General features: G+C 44.1%; 1 protein-coding gene across 16 annotated transcripts in view; it reads left to right on the top strand.

Moving 5' to 3' along the window:
• LOC100120714 (four and a half LIM domains protein 2) overlaps positions 1-14,480 on the top strand; it is a 100,577-nt gene that overhangs the window by 47,732 nt on the left and 38,365 nt on the right. For 4 of the 16 annotated variants that reach the window (XM_032597283.1, XM_032597281.1, XM_032597280.1 and 1 more), the window contains 3 exons: positions 11,268-11,490; positions 11,567-11,986; positions 12,350-12,529. The exons of 7 other annotated variants lie outside the window; for them this stretch is intronic. In XM_032597283.1, coding sequence (XP_032453174.1) covers positions 11,664-11,986; positions 12,350-12,529 — 503 coding nt within the window. In that variant the 5' untranslated portion in view covers positions 11,268-11,490; positions 11,567-11,663. Of the gene's footprint in view, positions 1-1,151; positions 1,245-5,781; positions 6,361-6,817; positions 7,030-9,378; positions 9,727-11,267; positions 11,491-11,566; positions 11,987-12,349; positions 12,530-14,480 lie in introns of those variants that run through there. 5 more of the 16 variants (XM_001604272.6, XM_008206026.4, XM_032597288.1 and 2 more) reach the window with 5 other exon arrangements.

Here is a 14,480-nt window from a genome sequence, read left to right as displayed (position 1 = left end):
GCCAGTCACACGTACACACACGCGATAACCACATTAAAAACAAAATTCGTTTTGTCCGCACTGCACAGTGCACACGACTTATGCGCAACGGATCTTAGTGGAAGAATCGAAATTCGCCAATTCGTTCGATTAAAACAATAGACTTCCCTCTAGCTCACAGTCAGTCCATTATTATCTCCGATCGGTACTTCGTCATTTCGTCATCACCCGCTGCGATGGAAATGCAGTGAAGTATCGACTAGCATAAATTTAACCCACGATACTAGGCAAAAGGTCGAAGACACGAAAACTTACTCTGCAGTTCCTCTAATATCGTGATTCATGCAATCGCAATTCGGCCAGAACAAAACGTAACGAACGACACGCGTGCGATCAGATACAAACGTATGTACGTAACGTAACGATCGTCGTGCAAGGACCTAATCGCGTACGGCTCGTGGCTATATCCTGTACTGGTATGTATCTCGCTGGAGTCACGTGTGCCGGCCGAAAGAGATTACTTATGTGCCGCACAATTCGTATTATATACTTCTGTACACGTATATGCGAGAGAAATCGAAATCTTTGTCTTTGCGCATGTGAGCCCGAGGCTGCGAGCGTTATTGTGGAACTGGAGCGCGCTGAGATAGATGCAGGAATGAGTGAGTGCGTTATCTGGAGTGTGGGAGATTGTGGGTTCAGAAAATGGTTTAATTGGCTTGTATCGAGGATTTTAGCGTAATAGCCTGGTGTACCTAAGCGATTCGTGGAATTTGAGCGATTTATTTGTACGACTTAGATACAGATAAGTGATTTACATCGAGTTGCGTTCATAGCTTGTAGTGAAAGTTTTAAACGGAATAAAAATCTATAAAGTTTTGTAGAAAATGGAGTTTTTCCGATACTACAAAACGATTGCTCTTGATCCACAAATCACGACTACATAACACAGATAACAAAATAATCCAACAGAGCAGACAAGTTTCTCGGTAATCGTAAATCGGTCATTCGACCCGCGCCACATTGTCTCCCTCATCGGCTGCTTTTCCGGATGCAAAGTGATTCTTGCATACACACACTACGTGACAGCGAAAAGATAGCGCGTGGCTATTTGTCGGCCGATTATCTCTGCGCTATCGTGCGCGAGAGTTGCGTCTGTCGCTCTGCGGACTCAGTCAGCTGTTCTCGCGCGCTGCAGTGCATGTCTCGCGAAACTTTCAGTCAGTGCTGAAGTCATAGCGTGTAGACAACTGGGCGATATAGGTGTGAGTTTTTTAGTGGTTTTTATGAAAATAAAGTGGTTGTGAAGTTGAGAGACTTGATTTGATGGAAAAATTAAAAAATCGTTGCTGAATAAGATCGGCGTCCGAGACAACGCTATCTGTGTAAGGTGTGATTTATCGCGGTTGTTCGGAAAATATGAGAGAGAATATTCAGGTGTAATTTAAACTTATAAATATTTATAGTAATTAAATCTTTGCTATAACGCTAATAACCAAGTCGTATCTGAAAAACAATTAATGCTCGTAGCGTAAAACTCTCACGATAAGCAAGAGATTGCATTGCATTTAAAAACGCATTTTCTCTACCTCGTTTAATATTTTTTCAAACAAACCTCATCTCGATTCTCATACACTCTTACGCGAATACCAACCGAGCATTTTTTTCGCCCAACGTCCCAGTGAAAGTCTCGAATTGAAATCGAGTCTCTGTGCGCGGCTCTTTCGAACTGTCCTTTTTTTCGCATACGTATATTGTTCTCCAAGCCGTACACCCGCGCGCAAATGTTTCCTGCGCGTTTTTTGCCTCGTTTTGTAACCCGAGAGTCACGACGGGCCCGTCTCGTGTTCTTCTTTTTTTTTCAGCTCCGCTAAATTGGATTAATTCGTTCGATGGAAATGTTGATTGCGTTGCTGCGTGCGAAGGCCTCGAGGCCAGACAATGCAACGTTGATCGAAAGTCGTTATTGGTTTTAATTAGTTGACGTATATACGGCTTCTCTCTCGGCCGCGACGCCGCGTTGAATATTTAAGCGGAAATTTATTTCGCGAAAGTTTATTGCGATGTGATGACTGTGTTGAATTATTAGTGTACTTTTATCGATGCTACGGCATTGAACGTTTTAATTTTCGGTTTTTGATGTTTTACGAGATCGTTTTTTAATATAGTACTTTTCCCGTGACATGTAAGAAGCATTTGGAGAATCAGGAAATTCGCAATTACGTATAAATGCCTATATGTTTACCGAAGCGTCATTACGCAGCCTTTTAAATAACACCGGAATGATGTTTATACAAAATGACTCAGAAACGAGTCCTTATACACTTTTACCTGTTATTCTCAGCAAGGATAAAATTCTCGACGCCTTCGTATCCGATTTCGATTCCCGCGAAATTCAATTAAAATCAAATTTTTCTCAGACAGCTCTCAGCCCACATGGCCGCCTCGCTTTCCACGTTCCGATGTGAAAACGACGCGTTTATTATACTTTCCGCGGAAGAAAAAATCGAACTCTCGGAAAATCCGCCTAATGAATGCGCATGCATCGTCTCCGTCGCATGTGCAAATCCAGAAAAAAAAAACGACAATCCAAAAATGTGTATTACTAGGGTCGAAGTAGTGAAAGAGAGTTTTAATTTGAGGGCTGGTGAGTTAAAAATAATCGCCTAGGTAAAAATTTGTCTAAGCTTGGAAATAGCGAAAAATCATGAAAACTTGGATTTTTTACGAAAATCAGTAATTTTCCCCATTTTTAAAATCCTTATAACTATTGATCCGACCAGTCAATTTCAAATATCCGGGGCTCAAATTAAAGCTTATTACTTCTACTTTTGTTTTAAACGTTTAGATTAACCTTTTAGTTGTTTGATCAGTTTTTTATATATATATATATATATATATGCCCATCAATTATAGCAGTTTTTAATTTTTTTCGTTGTCATATGTATATATAGCTGATGAAACTGGTAAAATGTTTAATCAGATTTTTTAAAGCAAAAGTAGAAGTAATAAGCTTTAATTTGAGCCCCGGATGGTTGAAATTGACGGCTGGGATAAAAAGATATGAGTTTTTTAAAAATGGGAAAAATTACTGATTTTCGTAAAAAATCCAAATTTTTATGATTTTTCACTATTTTCCTTTATTTTTCCCATGTTAAATACCCATAAGAGAATTTAAAGTGTCCGGCAAATAAATAAGTATTTCGTAATCGCGGGAACCCAAGATTTTTCTGGTTCTGGGTGGCCTAAGGAACCCAAAAAAGTTGGTCTGGGAGGTGTACCCTCAAATTTCAATTTCGTTCACTCAGATCCCCAAAAGTGTCCGTTTTTTTCTCTGGATTTTCACATATGTATACCTATACAGGGGCCTCGATGTCACGACACGGAGATATCGGTCGCCGCGCAGGACAATGCCTCGTAAATGTACAGAGCCGGCAATAGGGCATTGCTCGAAGGTCGGTTTCGTATGGGCTTCGTTTCAGCCTCTCTCTCTCTCTCTCTCTCTCTCTTATACTTTCGATTTTCGCGGGGGGCTGAGTCGTGATTTTCGATGATTAATATAAATCTAAGTCTCAATCGAAAAATCAGCACATAGCAAACACCGATCGCTCAATTTTTTCCAACCGTCGAATTCCCTCCGGAATCTCGCGTTGCTCTCCTCCAGCATCCGAACTCGCCGCTCTCTCATTTCCATACACACACAGAGCTGCGGCTACGTAGCCGTCGCCGGGGATTGTCAGCGCGTGTGTATACATACGAGTCTTTTGCATCGGCCGTCGAGTGTCCCGGCAGTCGAAACTCGGACGCGACTCGACGTGGAAGGAGTTTGCGTAATGTATATTCTCTCCTCTACGTGGCTGTAGTGTAATATATTCGAAGAGTTGTTGCGCTTAATTCCAACCGGTGACCGGTACGCGTTATTGTAATTTGATAGTGCGCGCGCGAGTGCGAGATTGTGATCGAGGTGTATTCCTCTTTTGTCTGCGGAAAGTTTCGAAAAAAATGACGAAAAAGTGCAGATACTAGAATGAAAATTTTTAATTCGTGGCAGACACGTGCATAACCGTGTTAAAAGCAATACAGCAGTTTTGGACTGTCCCCTTTGCCACTTCGATTCAATAAACCCTTCGGGTAGTCTCTGATCAGTGAATGTAGGTGGCACACAGGCGCTTCTCTGTAACACTCGAGCATTATCAGCGCGCAAAGCATTGATATATCGGTGAGATACCTTTGCTAAGACATAGCCTTTTTGGGCTTGCTTAGACCGCTCATACTATGTAGCATTAGACTTAATACTGTAATATTAGATTTAACTTTTGCATCTTTTTTCAATTTAAGTAACAATAAAAAGTTTCAACAACTATACCAGTTAAAAGAAAGCAAGAACATTCAGTCGATTAAAATTTATAATACTTATATAATAAACTTATAACACCAATCGTAGCTAGAGCAAACGTTTCACAAAGCAGCCTAAATCTCGTCAAACAACACACGCGTCCGTAAGAGCAGCACCTCTCAATCATAATTCCCCAAACGTCCTCGGAATCGACGTCAAGCCTGGTGCATAAATTACCGTCTTTTTTCCCCCGCAAAACACAGACCAAAGAGAGCGAAAAAAAGAGTTTTGAAAGGTATGAAATCGTGACTCTATAGACGGGAGAGGATAAGTGGCCGCTTCTGCAAGGTCGAGTGTCGCGAGCATCTCCCCGCGCGCTGTACACATGCGGGCAACCGCTGACGACGATAATATTACGGGCATCGCTCGCGTCAGCTGTGCTTTTCGCTGATTTATATAAGCTTCGTCCTCGCGCGTATACGTATTATAATATTTGCAAAAACAATATAACGAGAGAGCTCGCGCAGAGCCCGCAATTTCTCAAATTGCCCGTAATGAGATTAAGGGTGTAATACCTTGCGGTTTTTCGGAGATAAAACGTAAGTATACACCTCGCGTTGGACGTATACAATGTCACAAGCAAGTGACCATTAGCGCGATTGCACGTTTGCTTATAAATAGAAATTTCAATTTCTCGTATAATTTTTCCGTTTTCTGCTTCTTCTTTTTTAATCAAGTGCTCATTACGTAAAATCCATCGAAGGCCAGCGTGTACGCGCGCGTTATTCGAATCACTTTGTAATTACACCGAAAACGACGTCGTGTACCACACACACACAGCTTTAAAATCCATCATTCACGGCCGACTCGTAAGTACAAAAAGTCGACTCCTCGTTTTCCTCGTTCTCGAGTAACACCCGGAAGCTCGAGGGAATCACACACACGAATCGAACGAAATCGCCTACGACAAATTAATATATCAGCGGCTCACGTGTATATCCCCCGGAATCCACACAACAACAAAACTCGGGGCGGCGCGTTAACCTCCGCAATCGGAACCCGTAACACGTGTTCGCGCCTGATGGCCTGACCCTGAACGCTCGTGTGTGTACGTCGCCCGGATTCGCTAATCGAGTTACGTTAATTCGCTTTGCGCCGCAAGCTCGGGACGAATAGCGGCGAGAAGCAGTCTCGACGAGGAAGCTCGCGCGGGATAATATATCGAGAGGAATCGCATCGTGATTTTTCGGTGAAAGTGAAGTGATTTCGCATGAGGCGCTTCTATGAGTAAACTTTGACGGGGTACTGTCTCATTGTGTTCTGCGTTTTACTGGTCGTGCTGTACTTCTCGCTGTATTCGAGTATTTACACAGGATTATAATAAAGGCGCGTGAAACGTTTGCTCTATCCAAGGCGGCTCGAATGGAAACATGTACCTGACTCTCATAAAAATAATAATAATCCAGCACCAGCTCTCGAAGCAAGTGAAAAAGAAGCGAACCGCATCGTTCACCTGCAGGACTGCAGCTCTGTACGTCAACGTGAATCAGTAGCGGCGCGCGCTATTTCAAAACCACGCGTCCGCGGCAAAAACCTCAGACTCACTTTAAAAAAGAAAAAGAGAAGGAGTCCCCCTTCACCATAACCATACTCTCCCTCCGAAGTGACATTCCGGGCGAATACCTGCGCGAAGGAACGTTGCCAGTGACGCCGCGCATTCCGTCTCTATAAGGTCGTTACATAGAGCGCGTGAGAGGGAGAGAAAAAGCCGGAAAAATGGTCTGTGACGACCTGCTCTCGGTGAAGGAGGTGACGGAGATCAAGAGGAAGACGCCGCGCTTTCCGTCGCGCGAGCGCAACTTTGCGATGCGTCGACGCGGCCCCAGAAGGTCGGCTTCGCTGCTCAGCGCGAGTTTGATCGACTCGAGGAATGGCAGTCTCGATCTGCCGTCGGTTAATGGGAGCATCGCCGAGGAAGAGGATCAGCAGTCGCAGCAGGTGCCGAAGACGCTGAGCTTCGAGGAGGAGGAGGAAGTCGCGACTGAGTAAGCGTTTTTTATGGTTTAATGGTATAGAAATATCGATTACGGATAGAAAGAGAGTAACTGTGTCAACTCGCGATTAACCACTTACCGCGGGAAGAAAGAAGCCAATCGTTCCTTCTCATCACGCGATGTATCAAGTGACGAACGAAGCGACGACGAGAGAAAGGTAATATTGTAGAACGAGAGTAAAAGCGCGGGATGCAGTCTGCCGGATTATTTAATGGGGACCTTGGCTTTCTTCGTTACGCCGGAGATTTTATCGGCTGCTTCTCTCAATTGCTCGGTTCAATCCATTACGCTGGGAATATTGCGGTAGCGTGAAATATGGCTTTGCAAATATTGTACCTTATGAATACTTTTTTCATTCGTCTGCTCGAGTTTCTGGAATAGGATGGGCTTCTTTTTTGGAGATTGTAACGATATAATTTGATAAATGACGAGAAGATATTCAGCAGGAAAAATGAGACTGGGGTCGTTTTCTGGATTTTCGGAAATCGCAGCTATACGAGGCTCTTCAATTCAAACGACCGCATGCCTGCGAGCGTCACACACCCACGATTCTTTATTAGATATCTTCACTATTTCATCTTTTACTCGATTTGCCAGGGGTTCTGAGAAAAATGTTATTGCTGTCTTTGATGAGCTTGACCCACTACCAGAGCTCGCCTCGTGAGTTTTAAGAAAATTTTACTCATACTTCAACCTCTTATCCATCAACAAAAGTTGTTTACCAATGCTAATCTAATTACACTCGAAAATCGTTACCCTTACGGTTTTTAATTAACGTATCAACCAGATAGCTCCACTCATTTATTAGGCCACCTTAGTCCACGAAAGAGACCATTGTCCCTGCCATCTATTAGGGAATGGGATGTAAAGAGGGAAAAAAGCGCTGCTGCGTACGGTCTATACGGCCAAAGGCACGCGCTAGACGACCACGCGAGAAAACGCGCCTGTAATCGCGATGAATCATCGCCGGCGAAAGAGAGAAAAAACTGTGTACGCGAAATGTTGGCTGAGGATGTGAAAAAACGGCGTCTTGGGTTTTACCTTCGATGGTCTCGAGTCAACGAGATCTTGATTATTTTCTTTGTACATATTGGGATTATATGTGTTTTATGTACTGGTACAGACGTAATCCTTGCTAAAGTTAGTTTTAAGCTGAAGGAGAAATCTCTAAGTTGAAGTTATGGCGAGATTATTTCGAATAAGACTGTGCAACTTTGTTTCAAGAAACGAAGTTCCATCTATAAAAACCCTTTTGATACTTTTAAGCTCTTGATATTAAGGAGGTCATTTACCCAATAAAAAACATCCTCGAATACACCAACCAATCGACTTCATCGTTACACAAAACAAAAACCACGACACCTCTCCAAAAAAGAAAAGTGAAACACAAAAGAAAGAAAAAAAAACACCCATACGGCATCAGCTAACCGAGCAAACATTTGCAGTCTCAATTACCCTCATCGACCTGTCCCGTCTTTTCAAGCTTATAACTTACACGTCCGCGAAAAAATGTTTGCCCGTCGCGCCGTTAAAATCACAGCGCGGAAAATTAAATGAACTGGGGCCGCTCATCTTTGACCTCCTACTCCCTCGAAATTCCTCGGCATTGCGTGAGTGACAAGGCCGACGGAAATTATTAGCTCTCGTTCTTTCTTCGTCTCTCCTTCTCTTTCTCTCGAGATTCGAAAATACAACTCTCCAAGTCGCAGTCATTGCCAAGGCGATATGCGTTCGCTGTATCAGCTGACTTATATAGCGCGTTGTCCGAAGCGTATATAATCCGACGTCGTCTGTTATCTCCGGCTTTGTTGATCTATTTATACGCTGATGTTTTGACATCTCTGGATTTCTGAATAGAGTTCCGACACGTGAATTCGAATGTGTTCACGAGTTATTCGGACGAATGATCTCATATTTATAAGCTTCGTCACGTAGGATACGCACCACTCGAAAATTGCGAGAAAAAAATTTTAAATCAAACAAAGCGAAGACGTTCAAAAGCGAGCTGGATAGAGATAACCTGTTGAATCGCATGCACGTTCGCGCAAACTCGAATAGAGCAAAGTAAGCGTTAAAAAGCGCGACGATCTCGTGGCCAAGCTCGTAAGCTGTTGCCAAAATTCTGTCAACTCCGCCGTGTGCCGTCGTCGGCCTGCGAAATGAGCTAACGCTCCTCGCTGTTCTCGCTTACATAAAGCCATAGGAAACTGCAGCTATTCCAGCGTGCTAACGATTAATTATGAATCTTGTTCTCGCGGGTATAATTGCGCCGTTGCGGGCGCGCCGCAACAAAGAGCTGCGAGTACATAGCCATTTAAAATAGGCGTTATCTGAATCGAGATGCGCTTAGTCCAAGGAAATACTTTTATTATTGTTCTTGATGCTCGATTGATTTCTGGACTGTGATAATCGTTAAAAGCAGAAATAGGTGTACGTACTCGAAATGATTTCTAGAATTGTGTAGACAAGTAATCGCACGAAACTATAGCGATTTATCTGTGTCCGAGATATCGTTATCGTCGTTGACATCTGGTGTACCAACGATTCATCGTCTCTTTTTTTTTATTAAAACGTATACGTTTAAACTTCGAGAAGGCGTTCCATTCCAACAGATTTATCACGGCTAAGAAAACGCGAATATTCAATTCCCACCGGAATCCTCAAAACTTCAGCTATATCCGAGGAACTTTTACAAGCCGCGCGCGCACTGAAAAATTACAACTTTAACGACGTCCAATAAAACCGCACCTATTTTCATCCTCTTCCAATTTTCCTCTCGATCGACGTCAGCCATGCGCAATTGATTCTCCTCTCCGAAAAGAAAAACTTTCTTCTCTCTCTCTATCGCATTCTCAGTTCTTATACCTTCGCACCAGCTCTTTTCTTTTCTTCTGCGCGACGGGAGAGAGAGAGAGAGAGAGAGAGAGAGAGAGAGAGAGAGAGAGAGAGAGAGAGAGAGATAGAGAGCTTTAACGCGCGCGTCAGCTTTGTTCGCGCGTGCGCCAAGTCGGTAGCCGCACATGTGCGGGGCTCTCTCGTCGCACCTCGCGCGTGTATGGCGCCAGTTTGAAGTGCGCTTCTTTTGCGGATGCAACTCGCCCGCTTTTTACTCCCGGTGTGCTTGCGTTCGAGCTTTTCTGAGCAGTGCAGAGATCGAATTTTGTTGAATACTTCGTTGGAGGAGCACCTGTGTGTAGTAGGAGTCGACCTTGACACTGCGAGTGTGTGAGAGAGCGCTGCGATGAATGATTAGACGAGATGATGTGTTTTACGCTGCTTTGTTCGCGGTGAGAAGGTGCTAAGTGCGCGGTACTGCTGGCGTGCGTTTGTTATTGTTTTGGTGCGGTGAGGTGAAAGGTGAGATTTTTGGTCGGATGCGTATGGATTTTGATTTGAATTATTGGACGTAAACTATTGCAATGGCATGAGCTGATGATTTTGTGTACTAGTGTAGCATCCGAATTTATTTTTAAATTTATGTAACGATTTCTATAACAAATCTTCTTTTGAATCCCGCGCGGAACTTTTACACCGCAATATTGCTGCTCATAATGTAAACTTACGCGGCTTTGATTGTAAGCGCGTAAAATTAGCCAAAAGATCTGACATCGGATAACGTCAGAATTTTCGATTCCGTCAAACCACTGTTTACACACTTCCTTTCTCAGAACGTCTTTTGATTGAGGTCCAAAATTTCAACTACATTGACGCGCGCAATATTTTCCAAACGCGCAGAGAAGAAAAAAACTAAACTCTTAAAATCGGCAGATATATTTTCTTCACTATATACTCAACCAACGTCACAAAGAATTTAATGCACCGCAGCGATACACCTCTCGAAAATGACCCGGAAATCTGCAGCAGCCATCTCACTATAGCTTTCAGGCATCGAGAATAGCAAATTCGAAATTGCTCTTTGCGCTCATGCACAAAAACACACACACACACACACAGCGCATCGCGCTGCTACTGCCGGCTATTTCCAACGCTGAGCACCTTCGCGAGTGAGCATTTATCTAATTAATAGCCGTACACAGCGCTATAGCTCTAACCCAGACCTCGGACTTGTGCTGCTCCTGCACTTGTCAATAAAAGCCTTACATATCGAACGTATACGTGGGATCGCGTCGCGAATGTCAATATCACTGGAATGAGGGTGTGTGTGTGAGGTTGATCTTTACCTGGACTGCGCATCGCACTGAAATCGTCGGCGCGGATAAGATACAAGCGTGACGCGAGCGAACTCGATGTACCGTGTGGAGGAAGGTGCGCTGATAAGCCGGTGATTCTCGTGGGCGAGTCGAGTTTCGTGGATGTTTTGGACGGTCGCGAAAGAATTTTCTTTTCTTTTGTTTAAAATTGCATTACTGTACACTGGTTTAAGAGGTAATGCTATTCTGAGAAACTTTCATGTTTATGATTAATCGTAGACTGAGTCAGTGGACTGATGAGTTCTTATTTTTTTTTATATTTCAAGAAATAAAATTCAACACCGATAAATACACACACGTGCTACGTGTTTTGAAAAAAGTTTATATTCTCCTCGTTATCGTTCGAACGTCAGATTTATAGAGATAAGCTCAGCGAGGCATATATCATATATAGGGCACTCCATTTTATCGCCTGAGAGGCGGCTTAGTTTTCAAACTTTCGGCTGATGAGGGAAGTTTAAAACAGTAGTCACGTCGTTGAGTTAGGATGATTAGAGACTTTTCGACTTTTTGTGTGCAGTAGAATATAAAAGAAAGCCATGGCATTAAGAATATCGATGTGTTTGTTCTAACATTTTTTGCGAAGAAATCAATATAATGTTAAAATTTGTGTGAGAAGCGTTGTTGTGTTTATTAACAATTACTCGACTATGAAAACTAAATGCAATATTTTGTTAATCGATATAGAATTCAGACGTGCGCCGGAAATCAAGTTTCGAAACTCTGATACCTGTGAAGTGAAAGTTTTGAATAAAGTATCAACGATTAAACAACCGAAACCTACAATATGACATTTACGAAAGTGAAAAACTCCAAGAACTGGATGAAAACGACGACGAACCATTGCTAAAAAACGACCAACGAAATATCAACATGAAAGAGAAACGCGGCAGCTGTTGTTTACATTAAGGTAGGTATACAAAAGAGAGCCTCGAATCGTCCTACGCCTACTTCTTCAACACCATAAACCAATCTATATTCACCAGTCCAGAGCAGGGCTGCTCTGCCACCCCCACCAGCCTGAACGGAAAGCTGCACAGGCGTCACACGACGCACAGTCTCCTCAGCGGCTCCCAGGTCAAGATGAGCCCAAAGGGTCCCGGCCAGGAGGCGGGTCCGAAGATGGAGGTGAGGGTCTCCTGCGTCCCGACGCCAGGCGCCGAACCCCAGGGTATCCGGGTTCGCATCCCCGAGCCCAGCAAAGGCGCCGCCAGTCCACCGACGCGCGACGCGATGCGCATCAGGTGTCCCTCCATCTCGGAGAAGGACTTTTACAGGAAAACCGCCTCGCTGGACAGGAGAGAGAGGTATCCCACCCTCTCGGGCGCCGAAATCAAACGGGGACTCGTATCAACCGGGGCCGACGCTCAGAGGCGCAGAAACCCCATGCTCGATCGAAAAAACAGGTCAGCAGGAGGAGGGTGTGCTTGGGATGCGGCGGGGATATAGCTCTCGGAGTTTTGTGGAATTGCGATTTTTTATGAACTTGGATAGAGAGAGAGAGATCAGCGCTGGGATTAGGACATGGGGGAGGGATATCGTTGCGCGGCATTATGGCGGAGCTTTAGAAGTTAGGTCATCGTATTTCATTATGGCGGAGAGAATATTATGGCTCGAATGATACATAGCGGCGTCATACGATTTATTCAAAGCGATTTCACAAAGCTCGTGTGTAAATATCCCCGCATCATCACCGACTCCAGCGAAATGAAGCAAAGCAAGTCGAATGGAAGTGTAACGAACTCTGGGTTATTCGCACTGGAAAACAGGTTCCCGACGATATCCGGCGCGGAGCTGAAACGCGGCTTCACTATCGGCAAGTGTCCACTGGAGGACGGCTTGGATCTCAGCCTGGCTCCCTGGCCCGGAATGAAGTGGGCCTGCGTCAGGGTCCTGCACCTCTACTGCAAGGTCTTCGACCAGTTCGAGCTTTTCGAGCTCATAGTTAGGTAAATCTCTACGATATGATACGTCGAGTTTGCCAGATGCGGATATACTAACTGTTTTTTTCCTTGGAGTGATGTTGTGTACCTAATGCATGTTTGAATTTTCATATTTGTATGTATATTTATTGTTGTGTACACTACTGTGATGTTGATGTTACTACTTGGATTTTTAACGAATCAAAATAAATTTACATCACTGCGTTTTATTAAGCTCGAGACGATTCATATACGACACACCCAAAAAGCTCCATCAGCGATTTCCGGCTCTCTACGAAACAACCGATCAAAATCGAGAGCGTTACGATCGTACGGTGCGATCGGCGCTTGATCGATGGAAAGCATCGACGAGGGCCGATACGCATCTCTTGCCGCTGTGGCTGACTCGCACTAACATTACTCGGCGCAATGGCGCAAATCTCGCTTATCTTCGGCTAACACATCCAGCTGTGCTTGCTCGCACTTTCTTCGCTCGTGTTCGTCGCGAGCGAAGGAGCTCCGATGAGACTAATGACTCGATTATGTTGTAGACACGTTGTCTGGGTTGACGTCTTGTGCTGTAGGTTGTGTGTACTCGAGAGAAGTTGTCGAGAACGCTTATATATTAGGTGCAAGCTTGTTGTTTGTATTTGACTAATAAAAGACTTGAATAAAGATGATAAATAAATTTATATAAAATTATTCGTTGTGCCAGATTTGCCAAGACAATCTTATTAGGCCTGCTTCATGCTTGACTGAATCTATCCACAAAAATCATTAAATCGTGCAAACCCTTCGAACTAATAAAGCTTCGATATTCTCAATCCTGTCTCTATCGCTGGATATACAATAAGCGCAACGACCTTTCGATCCCGAAGCCTCATTAGCGTTCGAATGTCTCCGACGCATATGCTTCAGATACATACGGTGAAGTATACATAGGTATACACGCACACAGGCAGGCGGCGCACTTTGACTCTCGGTCGTATAATTAATTGTACCGATTGACAAAAGGAAACGAGCCCCTTTTTCTAGACTAACGAGCTGTTTACATCATCGTTATTTTCCTTCTCTCTCCCTCGCGGGTGTCGCGCTGCCGCTGTCGCATACAAGTATCTCGTTAAAAATTTATATCTCGCGCCGATACCCTTTTACGATTTTAAAAGCTCGAGGGAGCGACCGCTTTGGCTTCGGGTGTTTGCGCGCGACGCGATTGTACTGTACGCTCTCGGTTACGGGCCACTTGTTCCATTGCGAAACGTTATGTTTTCTAGAAATTGTCTCGATACACGTCCGTAAAAATTTCATCGCGTCACCCCAAAACGCGTCCATAAATCCTCTCACACACGTCCAACGAGATTCTTCATTCTCATCCCCCAATTTTGTTCTAATCAAAGCCATTAGTAACGTATAATAGCCTTTCCAGCAGACAGGACATCGAGGTCTCCGTCGTCGTCGTAGTAGTCCCTCGGGACATTAGTCTCTTGTCGCTCGCCTAAAAGCACCTATCCTTCCGGCACTTGGAACGCGGTTAACGAGGCTTTTATAAGGCGACAAATACGATCGCCAGAGAAGTTTGCCGCTTTCTCATCGCGGACGGAAATATAATTTGCGACGATCGCAGCGACACACTCGTCATCGGGGCTGCTGCTGCTGCTGCTGCTGATGTCAGGCCCTTGACTTTTAAAGCGCACGTGGATATAGTGTATACAACTTTTTCCAAGAGCTGTGTGCTTTCTTGTTTCCTTTGAGCTTTTTTATTTTTGTGTAACGGAGTATAAAATTTTGTTTACACGGGATATTCGCAGCGAGTGTCATTCAGTCAGGCTTATTTTGTTTGAAAAATCCGTGCCCGTAAAAACGGTTATTTTCAGCTCTCTTTAAAACTACTCCTACACGCTTAATTTACGACACGATCCTCTCTCGCCAAGAAATCAATCGGAACGACCGTGAAAATCTCGAGTTTATAGAAGTTTCC

Source organism: Nasonia vitripennis, chromosome 2, assembly GCF_009193385.2.
Source record: "Nasonia vitripennis strain AsymCx chromosome 2, Nvit_psr_1.1, whole genome shotgun sequence".
Lineage (NCBI taxonomy): Eukaryota > Metazoa > Arthropoda > Insecta > Hymenoptera > Pteromalidae > Nasonia > Nasonia vitripennis.
The sequence above is the reverse complement of the archived record's forward strand: the minus strand, read 5'-3'. Positions and strand labels throughout refer to the sequence as shown.